The sequence below is a fragment of the Drosophila virilis genome, chromosome 2, assembly GCF_030788295.1.
Source record: "Drosophila virilis strain 15010-1051.87 chromosome 2, Dvir_AGI_RSII-ME, whole genome shotgun sequence".
NCBI lineage: Eukaryota > Metazoa > Arthropoda > Insecta > Diptera > Drosophilidae > Drosophila > Drosophila virilis.
In genome coordinates, this window is record NC_091544.1 from 4904521 (window position 1) to 4921765 (window position 17245).

The window sequence follows — 17245 nt, forward strand, 5'->3', positions numbered from 1 at the left end:
CATCATACTCTCTATTTTAAGTGGGTTCAGGGTATACAAATGACATCTTATCCAATTGAAATCCAGAGATTGTAAGCATTTTAATTATTTTATTTCATTGTTTTCTAGGTGCCCAATGAGGTTGGATCGTTGGACCCGTTGCGCAGCTATCAGGGCGAGGATATTGAGATTCAGCTGCCCGGCAGCTTGACCGTATACGATATTGACTGGCTGTCGGTGTGGTGTGTGGAGTATAGGCACAACTTTGGACACGTCTTCATACCCAAGGACCTGGATGTGCCGCCAGCATTGGGTCAGACGAAAATCACGGTAGGTGCTAGCAAAGCCAACAAGTGGAATTTGAGACACAAACAATTTAACTACTCGCACACTAGACACACACACATACACACACCTGTATTTAAGCATATGCTCATTCCCACATAACTCACAATTGTATATCTCTTTAACCCATACGCGCCGCATCAGCCTTCATGGTGGTATTCACCCGTAAGTACTAGACCTAGCCTCATGCATGCTGCCTCATTGTTTGTGGAACTTTGTTGAATCTTAGATTTGGACTCTTTTAATTGCAGACTACGACAACGCCGCGGCCCGTCTACTCCAATTGCCGCGAGGTTCTGCCCAACAAGTTGCAGGTCAAGTGGGAGCTGCAGGGTGAATATATACAGATCGAACTGTTTGGACGCATCACTGAGGATCAGTATATGGCCTTTGGCCTATCCGGCGCAAATGGACGCCCCCAAATGGCCCAGTCCGATGTTGTGGTGGCCTTTTACGATACAAACGCTCGAGTGTTCCGTGCCGAGGACTATTTCATCTCGGATTTATCACAGTGCGATGGTCAGCGTGGCGTCTGTCCCGACGAGCGCATCGGAGCACGCAATAATGTGATCGTGGGTACGTAAAAGAGTTCAGATTCCATTGGTCAAGTTTTCCATAAATTACCATCTGCAGTAAGCGGGGATCGCAAGAGCGGCGTCACCAGCATTCGCTACAAGCGCCTGCTGCAAACAAATGAACCCATTTACGACATGCCCATACCCATTGATCGCGAGGTGTCGATCATAGCCGCCGTGGGACCACTCAATGCCCGCAAGGAGGCCAACGCGCACTCGCACACTGCCAGCGATCACAATCCCGACGACATACGCATCAACTTCTCAAAGCGGGTGAGTCCGAAACCAGTCCCACAACAACCTGCACCAACTGAGCCCACTTTGAACTCTGCGTGCAGAACGATCATGCCTGCAAGAACTCGCTGTACGATGTGAAGGATGAGAGTGGACCCAAGCCATGGCCCACGCGCAAGATCGAGGGTGAGCACAAGTTCCGCGCCACCATCGGAGCGACGGGTGGCAAGCGTGGATATACAGCGATTACGAGCGTGCCCTCGTGGGGCATTGCCTGGTATATCAACGATCTGCTGATACCAGAAATAACTGTGGAGCGTGGCCAGAACTATGAGTTCATAATCGAAGGCGGCAACGATCCTGCACAGCCAGCCAGGTAGGTTATCTTTACGAGTGCTATGTGATCGATTGATGTCAAATTATGTCCACCAATAGATATCATCCGCTGTACATCACAGACTCGCCGGAGGGTGGTCTGGGCCAGAAGACGGGCCTGGATGCGCGCAAGCAGAAGGCCTATGCGGGCGTTGAGTATGATGAGGATGGCAATGCCATACCCACGGGCGGTAAGTACATCAATACAAATCCTTCAAAATGCGCCTAACTTGAGACCCATTGCATCCACAGTGGGCCGCTACTGCGAATGGGAACACCGCACTGTCGATCGCTCGGCGGAGTTCGAGAACTTTGAGGACTTCAAGGGATCGCTGGTCTTCAAGTGCGAGGACGGCGAGCCGGGCTATATGAACTGGACAGTGCCCATGGATGCACCTGCCGTATTGTACTACCAGGTTAGTCCGTCAGCTCAAATTACATAGATGCGCTTACTTATGGCAATCTGTCTCCGTTGCAGTGCTTCACCCACAATAATCTGGGCTGGAAGATAAACGTGGTGGACGCAGGCGCAAGTGCCGCTCCGGCCAGCTTGCAGCAGGGCCGCAATCAGCTGCTTTTCTACATGATGCTAACAGTTTTCAGCCTGGTTGTAGGACGTTCCAGACTGGCGAGTCCTTTGCTTGCCTGATAGTCGGAACGCCAGTAAATTGTTGTAAGGGCGTGTTCCAAGGTTTTCAGCAGATAATTCGGTTGCTTTGAGCATATCTTACACTCACACTTTACATATCCTTAACCATATTGAGTCTTTTTAACAAGTTTGCTAAACGAATTTATAATTTCATAAAACATATATTAATATCGACTTCTCAAGCACCGAAGCAACCCTCTGCTGGAGACTTTTGGCACATTTGAACGTATTCTATATAACAACCAGGCTAATATCATCTGAAAAACATATCTTCATAATAATTTATAAGGTGTCAAACTGTTGAAAACTATTGTGTGCGTGTGCAAACGGCAGTGGTGCGTACTTACTGTACCCACTGTAGCTGTAGATACAGATACAAGCAAGGGGATGCAGTAGGGCCAGGATTCGATGGAGGCGCAGCAAGAACTCTTTGTATATTTACGTGTATGGAATTCTACTTTTTTACGTGTATGCACAACATACGAAACTTACTTATACATTTACATTTACAGTAAAATTGTAATTTTTCTAGCAACAACTACTACTTATACACATACATATACACATATAGATATATGAATTTATATATCTACTTAAAAGGCGATTCTATGTAAATGCAAGCCGACAATAAAAACGCGACACGATGACAATAAATGAATGTGCGCAAAACAATATATTGAGCCGAAACTGAAGCTCAAATACGATTGTATAATAAGGAGTTAATAATGTTAAGAGTTTGGTAACGAGAGATATGACAATAAAGCAAGGCATATGCAAATCTCAGTTGAATTGAGCAGAACAATACAATAAATACAATAAATGTACACATTTTAAATGTATGACGTAAAGCGTAAAGAACACATACTTATATATAGTATACATATACATATATTTACTACAATATGGAATGGAGTTTATTTTTATTGCTACTGACTACTGTGGTGCTTCTTGTAATAAAAAATATTCATGAGAATATTCAGGAGTAATAAAGTATAAATATTTAGTGATGTGGCGTCAGTTTTTGTTATCAACTGTTTTTCTTGTAACTTTTTAACTCTTTGCATAATTGATGTTTTTTATAAATAAATGTATACATCACTTTTGTTCTTTGCCGTTTATAATATGCCCTATGTAAAGACAATAAAATGATGCGCATACAAATTGGGACAATAATCGAATGTCGAATAATATGAATACTTATAAAAAGTAAAAAAAAAGAAGAGAAGTCACTTGAGAAGTGTGTTGAATACGTGTTGGAAAATGAAATATTTGACAATATTAATTAATTGAAATTAAGTAATATTTGTACTGTATACCTTTTGGTAGTTGTACGTACGATTTGGGCATGGGTTTGATATATACAAAAAATATGAAGAAAAAAGCAAAAAAAAAAAATAATATAAACTATTCAATATTTAGCATAAACAAAATGTATATACAAAATATGAATACACATTTGAAAGACTATTTCTAGCTCTTGAGAAACACTTGGAACACATATTTAGTAAAGTCTTTAGTACTCATCAATCTGTTAAGTTTCTGTTGTGTGACTTTCTTGATACTCTTTCTAATTTGTTGTTTCTTTTTCTTTTGTAACGCTATAAAAGTAGAATTGATTTCGACTATTTGCATTGATATTTAAGTGACCAGAAAACAGAGCTCAAATCCAGCAAATGGGCATCAAATAGCCATCAAATTATTAGAAATTTTGATAATAACATTTGAGTTTTACGTATATACAGAGGTATAGGCTTACGACCTGGGGCTCGATTGAGTTTGTAAGGCAATTGAATATTTGTATAGATTATTTTGCAGCTAAGCGCACAAGAGTCCAACACAAAGAGGCAAAAACAAACAATAACAAATATTAATAAAAAAAAAAAAGAAAAGAAAACAGAAACAAAAACTCAATTTATAAAAAAACATTTGCGTATAGTATTTAATTAATCTACATGAATATTAAAACAAATTACATATTTACGACTCGAATATCGAATAATCCAAATACATAAATACATTTAACTATATATATATAAATATATTTATATATATATAAAGTATTTTCATGTCGATTATAACACAGCACTTTCTGTACTTAAGTAATATTAGATAGCAACATTTCTCTGCAAAAAAAAAAACGAAAATAACAACTCTCATTGTCTTGCATTGAAATCGAAATCGAAACTAAATGAATTAATTAAGCACTTAAATCCATAAGTATGTATATGCATGCGAAAAACTACTCCATTTTAAAACGTTAATAAGCCTCAGACAATAATATACATATTGTAAATCCATCAAGTGGAAACCGAAACCGAAAAGGACGTTCCAAAGGCGAACCCTTCAAAAACTAAGTGGTAGAAAATTGAAACATTGATGTCAATAAGCAGCTGCAAGAAAACTTAATTCAAAAACTGCTACAAAACATATTCTAGAAATAAACTTGAAAAAGTGAAGAAAACAAAAAAAAAAAAAAATAAAATAAAAACCAAATTCGTATTCAATTCAATTCTCAATCTGGATGGACCCCGGACTTGCTTGGCATTCTAATTGTTGTTGATTTCTTGAATTTAGTGAATTTATTTTAAATACTGCAATTATCACATGGCAACCGGGCGATTGATAAGCTGTGACAGATGCGCACCAAATTGCTGACAACAGATGTTCCGAGCACCTGAGATACACTCAGGTGTCACCCCGTGAACCCCAACCTGCAGCTGCAGCCTGACACCAGATATTGTATACGATTTTGTTTGGGTATATAAGCAAGGCGTTGTCTGCCGAAAAAGCAACAGTCTTTAGGCATTGGATCCCAGTTGTGTGTCTAATCCGGAGCAGTTGAGCAGTTGAGCAGGAGCAGGAGTAACAAGGAGCCTTCAATCATGAAAATCGTCATTGCATTGCTGGCCTGTTTGGGTCTGGCCGCCGCGGCCAGTTTCCATAAGACGCACGAGGTGAAGATCGCGGACAAAGCCTTCCTGGAGAAACAGAAGTTTTTGTTCGAGATCGTCTACCGTGTGGAGGATCCTCTGATGTTCGAGGAGTACATCAAGAAGGGTGACAAATTCTACTTCGATGAGTCCTACTATACTGTAAGTTTTGCCCAGCGCAACTTAATTATCCTTCTAATCCGTTTCGACATCTCTTCCAGCACTATGACATCTACATGAAGAAGTTCTACGAGGCGTACAAGGCACACTCTCTGCTGCCCAAGGGCGAGTTCTTCGGCCAATTGGTCAAGTATCACGCCAAGCAGGCGCGCGGTCTGTTCAACTTCTTCTACTATGCCAAGGACTTCGAGACCTTCTTCCACAACGTGTGCTGGGCCCGTATGCATGTCAACGAGGGCATGTTTGTCTATGCTCTGACTCTGGCCGTGATCCATCGTCACGACTTCCATGGCCTGATGCTGCCCTCCATCTATGAGATCTTCCCACAGTTCTTCTTCAACAGCAAATTCGTGTACGAGGCCGAGAAATTCGACTTTGAGATGTGGACTAAGATGAACATGTACGAAAAGGAGTACATGGATGTGTACTTCAAGGGACACAAGCAAGGCAACATGTATCAGAGCAGCGACTACTTGTACATGAAGGACTGGAAGATGTGGCAGTGGTGGAAACTGATGGGTCTGGGCGAGCACTGGTACAGCGAGAACAAGTTCATACTTCGCGAGAACATCCACGAATTCAACCAGGACACCAAATGGCAGCAAATGATGAAGGACGTGAAGGTCTTGTATATGCCAGTTGATTACAGCCGTGATCTGGATTTCTACAACGAGGAGTCGAAACTGTCCTATTTCACCGAGGATTTGGGCTGGAACGCATACTGGTACTACTTCAACTTGGACTACTCCTTCTTCCTGGATGGCAACACCTTCGGCCTGAAGAACGATCGTCGTGGTGAGCTCTGGCTGTACACCGTTCACCAGCTGCTCTCCCGCTACTACATGGAGCGTCTGTCTCATGGCTATGGCGATATTCCCGAATTCTCATGGTACCACCAGATCGAGATGGGCTATGATCCTCAGCTGATCTACTACAACGGCATTGGCTACAGCTACCGCAAGAACTACTACGAGATGGAGACCTACGGCAACTTTGAGATGCTCGACAAGATCACCGGCTTCTTGAAGCGCATCCACAACATTGTCGAGACGGGCTACTACAAGACCGCCGATGGACACATGGTTGATCTGCGCAAGCCCGAGTCCATCGAGTACATTGGCAACATTCTGCAGGGCAATGTTGACAGCATGGACAAGATGTTCTACCAGTTCTGGTACATGTTCGCCCATATGTACTTCGCCGATACCGACTACTATCAGATGGAGGTCTATCCCAACGTAATGCTCAACTTCGAGACGATGATGCGTGATCCTATGTACTACATGTTCTACAAGTCGATCGCCCAGATCTATTTCAAGTTCATGCACTATCTGCCCAAATACACCAAGGAGCAATTGCTGATGCCCGGCGTAACTCTGAAGCATGTGGAGGTCAGCGAGCTGGTCACCTACTTCGATCTGGTTGACTTTGATGTGACCAATCTGATGAACGACAAGATGGTCTTCCACGAGGGCAAGTTCGTGTGGGATAAGTCGCTGTACGCTCGCCAGATGCGTCTCAACCACAAGCCCTTCACCTACACCTACACCGTTGAGTCCGACAAGCCCGAGAAGGTTGTTGTGCGCGCATTCCTTGGACCCAAATTCGATGAGTTCGGCCGCGTCATTTCACTGGCGGAGAACCGCATGAACTTCATGGAAGTGGATGAGTTCTACTACGAGCTGAAGGCTGGCAGCAACATGATCACCCGCAACTCTAAGGACTTCTTCTGGACCGTCAAGGATCGCACCAGCTACAGCGAACTCTACTACTACACCATGATGGCCTTTGATGGCAAGTACAAATTCCCTCTGGACATCAGTGAGCCTCACTGCGGCTTCCCCGATCGCCTCATCTTGCCCATGGGCTGGAAGAAGGGCATGCCCATGCAAATGTTCTTCATGGTTATGCCATACACCGCACCCAGCACCCACGAACAGTTCTCCAACTTTGACTACACCTACTCTTGCGGCATTGGATCCGGCGCTCGCTTCATCGATGATCTGCCATTTGGATATCCCTTCGATCGCGAGATCGATGAGTACGAATTCTTCGTGCCCAACATGTACTTCAAGGATGTACCCATCTACCACGTTGACACCATGGAGCCATACTACAAGTACAAGGGCTACACCAACTACGGCCACTTCGACTACACTTTCTTCCATGACTACTACACCAAGCATTTCAAGTTTTGAGTGGAACGATAGGCGGGATAGCCGGACACCTTTGATGACGATCGCATATATGGAAATGGTTGCAAAAGTTAGATTCTAAGTTGAGCAAAAAGTGAAATAAACTTTCGAAAAACACAAAACTGCATTTGATTTCTAACATAATTTAACATTCAACTAGCACAATATATTTCTCATAAGAATGTATAAAAGACAAATCAACAAGCATAACAAAATGCTTATGCGTACGCTACATTCAATTAATTAAATAAAACATTATTCGCTATAATAAGCATTTGCTTGTAATCTCTTATAGATTGACTAAAATATTTGCTTGGTGCTCACAAACTCACCACAATTCAGTAATATCATTTTTATGCTGCATACTTTCAGGGGCGTTTTTACATTTGTAGGAGCTTATGATTCTCAAACGGTTCTAGCAGAGTGCCCATGGTATGCCAAGCTCAGTGCCGAGAAACTCATACTTACCTGGCGTAGAGGTTAACCGTGATCACGAAGGCGGTTCCTCCGGAGTGAGGCTTGGCCATTGCACATTCGGTCGAGTTGACCTCTGCGATTATTCCTAATGTGAATAACTCGTGCGTGTAATTTTTGGTAGCCGGGAATGGCGTTCGCGCCGTCCCGACATTTATAATACATATTGGAATACGTAAACTTGATGTGTGCAGTGTGACCAGCTTGCACTAATATCGATATTATAATTTTATCGATACCATGGTATACCGATACCATTTCATTTTATCGATACCATCGGGACATGGTCAACACTGTAACTGCGGCAATCGCTGCAGCCCTGGTTATATTGCGCGCGAATATTCAAAAATCGATGGAGGGCTGAAATACTTATCTGGACAAATTTTGCTACCCTGTGAAAATGATATATGGATGACGTTATTGATGCATTCGGAAATGGCTATTAATAAGGAAAGTACCAATATAGCCATGGATCGAGCTACTATATCATATTGATACAGCTGCCAAAGGAACGGCCGCGAAAAGAAGGTATGAACAACTGTTTTACTTATCAAGATATCTTGGCCAAATGGGGCATTTGTAATTTATATATATGCTATGTCATATAGTTACCATAAGGAACTTTTTAAAAATAAAATAAATTAAGCTCAGAGGATAAAATTCGACGGATGCTTTCCAGCCAAATTGGATCTGCGAGGAAAAGAAGAATCTACTAAACTGAAACACAAGAGAGTTAGTTTTTATGCAATGCACGCTTTAATGAAAATATACTTGCGTTTGTATATTTGTATGTGTACGCTAGATTTTTATTTTACAGTTTATATTTATTTTAATTTGTAATGTTGTAATTGGTAACATTATCGTGTCGCAACATTTTATGAACACAGAGTGTTTTTGTTGAACTTTCCTATTTTTTTTTGTTTTTTTTTTCTTTGCATACAAAATAATAATACGAATAATTTTTTGATGTAATGTAATAGTAATTAACGTAATAATCCATAATGTGTACAGACAGAAATGTAATATGTACGAAAGGCTGAGATAATTTATAGAAATTTGCATATGAATTATATGAATTTTGTGTAAATGCGTAACATTTTCTTAATTGCGACAAACATGTGAAACTAAACATATTTTTAGAATTTGTTTTCATTTTTTGTTTTTGTAGTATTTTGTAGTATTAAAATTAGTTTGTAAGCTCTAGATTTGGTAAAAAAAATACATAAATGTTGATTGATTGTTTGCCAGTACAAATGGGAAAACATAGTTGCTGCTCTTCTTGATATTGTTGTTAATGTTGCTACAGATACGCATTTAATATTTAAATTATGATTCAATCTTATGTTTATACAGAATTACATATACACAGTTTAGGCAGCTGGCAGCTTAAATCAGTGCGATTTAATTAAATCAATCAATTAATTGTTACTGCGTTTTTTTTTGCATGCTTATTGAATTTGTTATGCAATCTTTGCTTTGAAAATAATTTATACAACAGACAAAATGTATAGGAAAGAAAATAACATTAAACTATGTATGACATGCAATTTGGGGTCTGTTGCATGTAATTGATATTGTAAATGTTTGCGTTTGATGAATAATTACTAAACAGTTGTAATATAGCAATTAAAGCAATTAACTTTTACAAAATACATATGTAATTTACTTTCGTTTTAAATAATATTTTTCTTGTATTTCTCCATTAATACATGTATAATTAATTAATTATAATAAATAAAGCCTAGTTTTAATGCCTGCTTCAAACTTCGACATTGTTCAATTACTACAAATACATATCTACTTTAAAGATGTGCACATACATATACATATATTTAATCTAAATTATCCTGGAAAATTAATTTAATGTAGCCAGTCGCGCCATCCAGCGGTGTCGCACAGAAAGGACAAACGGCCTGAAAGCCGTTGGTTCCGTGCGGTATTTCCACATTTGCCCAGTACCTGAACAGAAATTAACAAAATAACTTTAGATGGATTTCTTTAGAATACGAATTAAGCTTACTTGACAGTTTTCTCAGTCGCCATGTGTCCACATGGATTGAATGCGAACGTGGGTGCGCCCACGTCCACATAGAAGGCCGGCTCTAGGCCCATGCACAAGGTAACAACAGGACCCAGTTCTAGGCACATGGGACAACGGCGAGCACCAGTATTCTCATCCTGACCCCAGTCATGATGACCTGTTGGCGGATAACGAAAGCGTTAAATTGAATAGTTCTCTTCATTAAAGATGCTGTCAACTTACCCTGCACATGGCCGCAGTTTAAGTACACATAAGGCTGATTAACCTGATCACTGATATTCACTTTGCGTGGTATAACCAGTGTATTAAGGCCCACCGGGCACTGTGGACGACCAGCGTTAATGGCATCGATAAGCTTTTCCAAATCGTGTTTGGTCTGTGATCGAACAGAAATGTTTAAAATCAAAGAAAATTGATGAATTTAAATTATTTTTAATTACCGGTGAATGTTGCAATCCCTCGGCGGAACGCCAGAGCAACGTTGCGCCGCAGAGATCAATGAGTGTGCCATCCTGCAAGATGTTGCATTCATCGTAGATCTGCAAACATAATATGTGAATATAATAATATAATAATTGCCCTGCTGTTGTATTTGTGTATTACTTACGGGCTGACCCTTTTGTTGTGCCGAACGCGACTCACGCAGGCTGAAAACATCGCCACCCACGGAGCATTCGCGCCAGAGTCCGCACTTGGCATTGCCGCCACAGAACGAGCCTTTGGGATGCATTATTAAAACGCCATTTGTGGTCAGGCCGTCGATTTCCACATTGTCCTGCCATTTGGTGGCCTTTTCCTGCATGAGTATATTGAGAGGCTTATTAGCATGAAAATTGGTTTATTTATTGTTCATTTTGACTTACGCCCAAGAATATATTTCTGCTCGAATCGAAGCCGGCGGCAAAGATTTTCGCCTTGGCGGGCTCACAGCGATTAACCAAAATGCGGCAGGCGAAACGTGAAATCGTGCTCTGCATCACCTTTGCGTCCTTCTTATCACCGGGCAGCGTGTCCATTACAACAAAATCAATGGGCGATTCCGAGGAACGTCCCACCTGAAAAAGGTTGAGCAATGGTCTGATTAGTTGCCCATCGATTGACCCAAAAATATCTCCACACACACACACACACACACACACACACACACACACAGACAGAGGCCCGCATATTTAATGTCGTTTGAGCCATCAATCTATCAATGTTCAAATAAATGCCAAATCATGCGATATTGGTATTTCACTTCAATCCAACAAGGAAGTGCAAATGGAATTGGACGCGTCGACAGGCCGTAATCAATATAACACATATATATATAACAAATGTGAATAGTTTTATTTGCTGTCGAATCGTTGCCGGGCAATGTCAAAGCGAAAGCAAATTATCTGACAATTGACCTTTCCAAAGCGACAGCAACTCTTAAAATACTCTATCAGCAAGGCCTGAAGCATATTTCAAATAAAACCTGACCTTTAATTGGATGCTTAAACTAAGTTAATAAGTGCCTAGTCGCGCGCATTGCCTTCTTTATAGTTTCATGCGCTCCTAGGGAAGGCCGCTCATTCAAAAATGAATAAGAATCTCACCTGAAACATATCCGTTTCTGTGTCCTCCTTGTACTCGACTATGACGGCCTGGTTGCGTGAGAGTGTATACGATATGGAGTGCTGGTTGGCATCCAGTATGGCCTTCGATGTCTGTGGTGATTGTACAATGTAATGCTTGGAGCGCTTGACGCCGCTCGGCTCCGTGCGCTTGTGCAACACGAATTTGGAGCGTCGACGACCGCGATCGCCCTGTGGCAAGTAGCCATTGTAGCTGCAACGAGATGGAGATGGAAACGAAGCGGCAATGTACTCTATGCATATTTGACGTTCTCTGGGCTGATTTATGATAAGAGACCCCATTTTGGGGGGGCAACATTATTACGCAACAGACACACAACACAATTTGTTTTGTACAGTTTATAGGTCAAGTTCTGCTGCGGCAATGTGTTTACACAATTAGCCATGCCCCGCCCTTTAGCCATGGATTAATGAGCACAAATAACCTAAGAGCATTTTCTATTTCTTCGACTGAATTAGTTAATTGCCAGATCATTAGTGGCATTCTATTGGATTCTACGTACCTACATAAGTCTTTTCAGTTGTCAAATGCTGTGCGCCATAAAAGATCTCTTAATGGCATGCGCAGCGCCCATCAAAGGGTTCTTTTTATTATTACTACTTGGAAAAGTTTCGATGGGAGAGACTCGAAAATATTGAATAACCTGTCTGGGAAGTTGGAATGTATCTTATCTTCAAACAAATCATTTTCTTATACAAAATATCATCTGCTTTTATTCCTTTCCATTTTCACTCATTTTACAAAACTATTTTCTTTCAAATGCATCAACTTCGAAGCGCACACAAATGTATCTATACAAGAAATATACACAATTGTGCAAAAGTATCTCAACAAATATTAATATTATTGCATGCGACTTTATTAACAAGTATTTAGAGATAAGTTCATAAAAGCATTTATTGTGCAAAAATTTCTTTAAAGTAACTTATATAACATATAAAGTTCCTGGAACATTAAATAGAGAAAACACTTTAAGAATTGAGCTCGGACAATGCAGTTGGATATGTTGACATTTGAAGTTCGTAATTGTCTGGACGCTAATGTTTTTCAAATTATGATATATTAGTGGGCGCATTGACGAAGTAAATGTAAATGATATTTAACGAGCTGACAGTGGCACGACAAGCAAAGGCAACAAAAACACGAACAATTAGAAGCTGGTTTGGACTCTAAATACCAAATGCCGTCGACATACATATACATACGTATATCATATTTCATATATCGCTGTGCAGCGGGAAGAAGCCATTCAAGTGGGCGGTAAATGGAGAGTAAGCCATTACGCCTGTTGATTGCCCCAGTCCGTGGCAGGGGCAAATAAAGCGCGCTCCAAAAGTGAAAAATTGATTTGCTGACACATGGCGAGACGCACAATAAACCAAAGACGACCCGCCTACGTTGAGCTGCTGCTCCTGCCCTGCCCCAGCCCTGCCCCAGACTTCAGAGCAATTAAACGGAGTTTAACGGAGGAGGATGCAGGAACAAGCAGAAGATATACCACAGACTGCGTTAAGCTCTAATGACAATGAGTCAGGCACTCACGTGTGAGTCAACCGGCGCGCCAGGTAATCGGCGCAATGTCAAGCGTTTTGGCCGGACAGCTGGACCGCCGCCATCAAGATTTACAAGCCGTCCGACGCAGCTGCCGGCCAAAATCATCAATCTTGGCCAGCGGCCGGCTGCAGCGTGTATCTAATTTATGTGGCTAACTGGCGAGGCGAGCAGCTCGCCTGAGCTGGTTGCGGCTTACAACGCAGTCGAACAAGCGTTAAGCCTTTTGTTTCATAGTCGCGGCACTACTGTGGGCTTGCACGGGTCAGGTAACACGCCACGCCACGCCACGCCACGCACACTGGGGCAAGAGCACGTTTGTACGCAACGAAAACTGACAGTGCTTCATTTGAATGTAAATGTCAACATAAGTCTTGAAGCTTGAATTAATACCAGCGACTACTTTTAAAATCATTTAAAATACTTTAAAAGTTGTTGTGTTTTTTTTTTCGGGTAACAATATTCGCCATAACTTTTGTAAATCTCAAACGATTTTTGTTTTTATGTATGGAAAAACAGTGAAACAATTGTGTGTGCATTTATATTCTTGATCAGCATCATTAGCTGAGTCGATCTAGCCATGTTCGTCTCTCTGTCCGTCTATTCGCCTGTCCGTATGTACGCAAGGATCTCAGAACCTATAAGAGCTAGAGAGATAGAGCTAGAGATGTAGGTGCTCCGAGTGCCTGCCTGTTTGTTTCCGACAATCGATAACTTAACCCGTTTCCAAGCAATCGATAAAAATCGATATCGATATCCTGTTTTTTGGGTAATTATGTTAAGTAATAAGAATGAAAGAAAGGTAAATGTTGAAAGAAGAGGGTTCAGGGTATCCGCTAGTCGCGAGCTCCCGACTAGAACCTTTTACTTGTTCTATTATTGTAGCATAAATAAGGTCGGCATTATCTGAATGTTATAATCGAACCGTAACTTACCCAAGTATAACTAATTCTCCATATCGCAAACGGGGTTTATCGTGCCCATCGCCAGCGTCTTCAGCCAGTATGGGAGATTCTGTGCCGTCGGTGCTGCAAATGCAAATGATACAATATTAAGCCCGAAATTAGATCAAGTTGTTTATTGTTAAGAAAAGGTTTAGTCTAAAAAATGACCTTACTTAATACTTGCGAGGTGGGTATGGACACAAAACAAAAACAATGTAATAAAAGAAGGTTCCTGTTTTTTGCTTTACGAAATGCACAAATGCCAAAGAAATTGTTCATTTCAAAGCATTTTCTTGCTGCCTGTCGTAGAATTTCAAATGAGGAAATATCTGAGGCGTCTGTCTCCTCGATGTCTGGCATTGTGCGGAGTGCTATACAATGCCAGTTGTGCAGCTTGTCTCATTGTTCGACTCATTGGCATGTAAATTTGACACTGACTTTGCCAGTGGAAGTCATAGAAATTGCCCTACAGCAACACCTCGAGTTACCTTTCGTATGCGCACTATAAGCTAGAAGATTGCTCCCAATGAGAGCAGGCGATGGGATAGATAACTCCGTGTTTCATTAGCCTGAGAACCGGATAGATTCGTACTTGCAGTAGATGCCTTTTTTATTTTTTGGGGCACGTCATAAACTTATTTACAGCAATCTAATAAAGCAGCACGGCGCCGGTTGACGCCCACACAAACAAGGGGCGCCACAGCCCGCCGACATGGCAACTGGCAACTGGCAACGGGCAACGGGCAAATGGATTTTACCCCAGCCTGGCTGTGGACTGGACTGGGCCAGGGGTTGGCATGGGGGATGGGATGGACTGACTGCTGCTTTGGGGTTGCATTGATTTTTGCTCGTTGCATTTAAACTTGCTCCCCTTTTGGCCTGCTGGCGGCGGGGTGTGGCATGCGGGGCGGGTACTTGAAATTGTGCAGCGCAGACTGAAATTGTGCGCATAAAGAGCGTGAGCGGGTGGAGGTTGGTGGGGCGGGTGAGACTGTGGCGCGTGCAAGGTAAATAGGAATGTGGCATGTCTGTCGCCCTGTCGGTAGGCATCAAATTAGCGCTGCAGCCTTGTTTAGATGCACACAAGTACATGTATAAATGTATATGTATATTATGCATATATACAGTACAGTCTGATTTAAGGCTCAAGCCAAACGAGAAGCTGACGCATAAATCAAATGGAAAAGTCATTAACAGCGCATCAGGCTCTGCTAACAGTTGACTGTTAGCTGTTGACTTGCATGTCTGCGCTGTTAACTGTGAACTGTTAGCCTCTGGTCTGGTCTGGTCTGTTAGTTAACATAGCGGCCTGCTTTTGCCTGAAGAGCTACATCTGTGCACGTCGCCCTCAGACAATGTGGCCAAAATGCATTTGAGCGCATAATTTGCATCTGATTGTCTCAGTTGCAAGACAACAAAGTTATTATGTTAACAGTGGCCGCTCTTTACATAACAATTATGTTAAATACTGCTATGTAGTACAACTTTTAGATATGCCTTGAGGCCTGAGGCCATTCAAATTTTAAATTTAAAATTCAAATGGTAAATTTAAATTGTAAAACAAACCTCGGTCACACTTACACAGTCTGTTGACAAAATAGGCAATTTCTGGGCACATTTTGCTTAATTATCGAGACACTTTTAATTGATTTCTTCAACACAAACCATATTTCAAATGTGCAATAATAATAAAGGCAATACTAATTATAACAAATCGGAAAAGTTGAGCTGCGCTTTTTAGAAACTTCAACATAAACAAGCCCACAAAACAAAGTAAATAAATAATGCCAAAAAAAGTGCTGTAAATTCCAATTTTAGTGAAAACTTTATAAACAACAACAGGCCTCAGCTTTGAATTAGAAATGTTTGCAATCAACTGCAACTGTTGTAAACAGTGCAGCTAAAATAAAACTAGGTTAAATTGATTAGGCATACGCATTACTTCTAATTGTGGCGCTCCAAGTGCCGCTATCTGGCATATACAATATACATTTAATTTAATTAAAGCAAGCGTAAACAATCCGATACACTTTTGCAATAGAGCATATAGTCTATTTAAATTAATGTAAATATTTGGACAACAGCACAAAATAATTGACAGAAATATGCGTGCAGCATAATGTGGGCTATCCAAATGGCGCAATTGTCATATGAAGAGGAAATATGCCGACAAAAGGGCCACACACACACATAAATCTCAATTCTTAAAAGCATTCATAAATTTTCAGCTACAAAAATAACAAATCCGAGTTCTGTAGTCGGCCATGCCCGATCACAAAATACCCTGCACGCTGAGTTGAGCTGCAGTTATCAAAATTTTACAAAAAATTGCGAACTTTTTTGTACTAAAAGCATAATCTAACCAACGATATTTAAGGAATTCGTGGTATCTGAGCAAAGTACATATGATTTATAAGAATCTTGACATTAAGAGGTCCCCAATTTAAAGTGTCTCCAACATTGTCGAGCTAATCCGGACGGAAGAACGAACATGGAATGATATTCTTGCTGGGTTCGAAGTTGGTTGCATTGGCACAAAATCAATATGCCCACCCATTTAGGGTATCAAAGCAAACTACTCGCTGTTGTTGTTCGACAATCAGCTGTTTGTATCGCCGGAGAGCTTATCGATTTTCAAACTAAGAATGAAAGAGTAAAGTCATTTGCATATATTTCAATTTGAAAGCTAAGTATATATAGTATATTGCGATAGAGTTGTATACAAAATTTAGTTTAACACGCACACGAGCGTACGTATCCATGAGATACGGCGCGACACACTGTTAGATACCAACGCGTCGCTTGCGCTTGTATCTGTATCTGTGCCTGTGCCTGTATCCGGCGTATCTTTGTCTGTTTAGTTGCCAGCGCTATTTGTGGGAAATCAATTTTTATACATGTCTGTGTATGGGTATCTGTGTGTGTGTGTGTGTGTGTGTGCTTGAAAGGCTTATAAATGTATATTATTATTTACCTTAGACACACACACACACACACAGTCGAGCACACGCTTAGCCATTGCCTGACAACATGCTGCAATCGATTTTTTTTTTTCTTGTTAGCTGTTTTTGCCGTGTTTGCCACATGCAACCCAAATGGCCCGGCAATCGCATTACAATAAATTCTCCATTTCAGCGCTGAAACAAAACA

At 41.1% G+C, this 17245-nt stretch overlaps 3 protein-coding genes, 1 long non-coding RNA gene and 1 other non-coding gene across 6 annotated transcripts in view; 4 read left to right on the forward strand and 1 right to left on the reverse strand.

Moving 5' to 3' along the window:
- The window catches only part of LOC6630527 (protein Skeletor, isoforms B/C), a 28623-nt gene extending 25565 nt beyond the window's left edge, over positions 1-3058 (forward strand). The window contains exons 7-14 of one of the 2 annotated variants that reach the window (XM_002054768.4): positions 109-309; positions 469-489; positions 576-900; positions 958-1172; positions 1238-1509; positions 1569-1699; positions 1761-1924; positions 1987-3058. In XM_002054768.4, the coding sequence (XP_002054804.2) occupies positions 109-309; positions 469-489; positions 576-900; positions 958-1172; positions 1238-1509; positions 1569-1699; positions 1761-1924; positions 1987-2157 (1500 nt within the window). In that variant the 3' untranslated portion in view covers positions 2158-3058. The remainder of the gene's footprint in view (positions 1-108; positions 310-468; positions 490-575; positions 901-957; positions 1173-1237; positions 1510-1568; positions 1700-1760; positions 1925-1986) is intronic. The other variant, XM_032439122.2, reaches the window with a different exon arrangement.
- A 1886-nt stretch (positions 3059-4944) lies between these two features.
- Positions 4945-7584, forward strand: LOC6630526 (larval serum protein 1 beta chain). Its single transcript, XM_002054767.4, has 2 exons — positions 4945-5249; positions 5309-7584. Exons 1-2 carry the CDS (start codon positions 5040-5042, stop codon positions 7463-7465), a joined length of 2367 nt encoding a protein of 788 aa, XP_002054803.1. The 5' UTR covers positions 4945-5039; the 3' UTR covers positions 7466-7584.
- A 338-nt stretch (positions 7585-7922) lies between these two features.
- LOC6630525 (U1 spliceosomal RNA) lies at positions 7923-8088 on the forward strand. Its single transcript, XR_049161.2, has one exon. It is a non-coding gene; the product is annotated as a U1 spliceosomal RNA (small nuclear RNA).
- LOC26531559 (uncharacterized) lies at positions 7931-8726 on the forward strand. Its single transcript, XR_001450107.3, has 2 exons — positions 7931-8464; positions 8545-8726. It is a non-coding gene; the product is annotated as an uncharacterized lncRNA (long non-coding RNA).
- Positions 8727-8785: 59 nt separating this feature from the next.
- Pli (E3 ubiquitin-protein ligase pellino) overlaps positions 8786-17245 on the reverse strand; it is a 31187-nt gene continuing 22727 nt past the window's right edge. The window contains exons 3-10 of the mRNA XM_002054766.4: positions 14087-14179; positions 11561-11792; positions 10841-11032; positions 10585-10773; positions 10418-10516; positions 10200-10353; positions 9957-10134; positions 8786-9895 (exon numbers count right to left, since the gene is read on the reverse strand). Of these exons, the coding sequence (XP_002054802.1) occupies positions 9769-9895; positions 9957-10134; positions 10200-10353; positions 10418-10516; positions 10585-10773; positions 10841-11032; positions 11561-11792; positions 14087-14179 (1264 nt within the window). The 3' untranslated portion in view covers positions 8786-9768. The remainder of the gene's footprint in view (positions 9896-9956; positions 10135-10199; positions 10354-10417; positions 10517-10584; positions 10774-10840; positions 11033-11560; positions 11793-14086; positions 14180-17245) is intronic.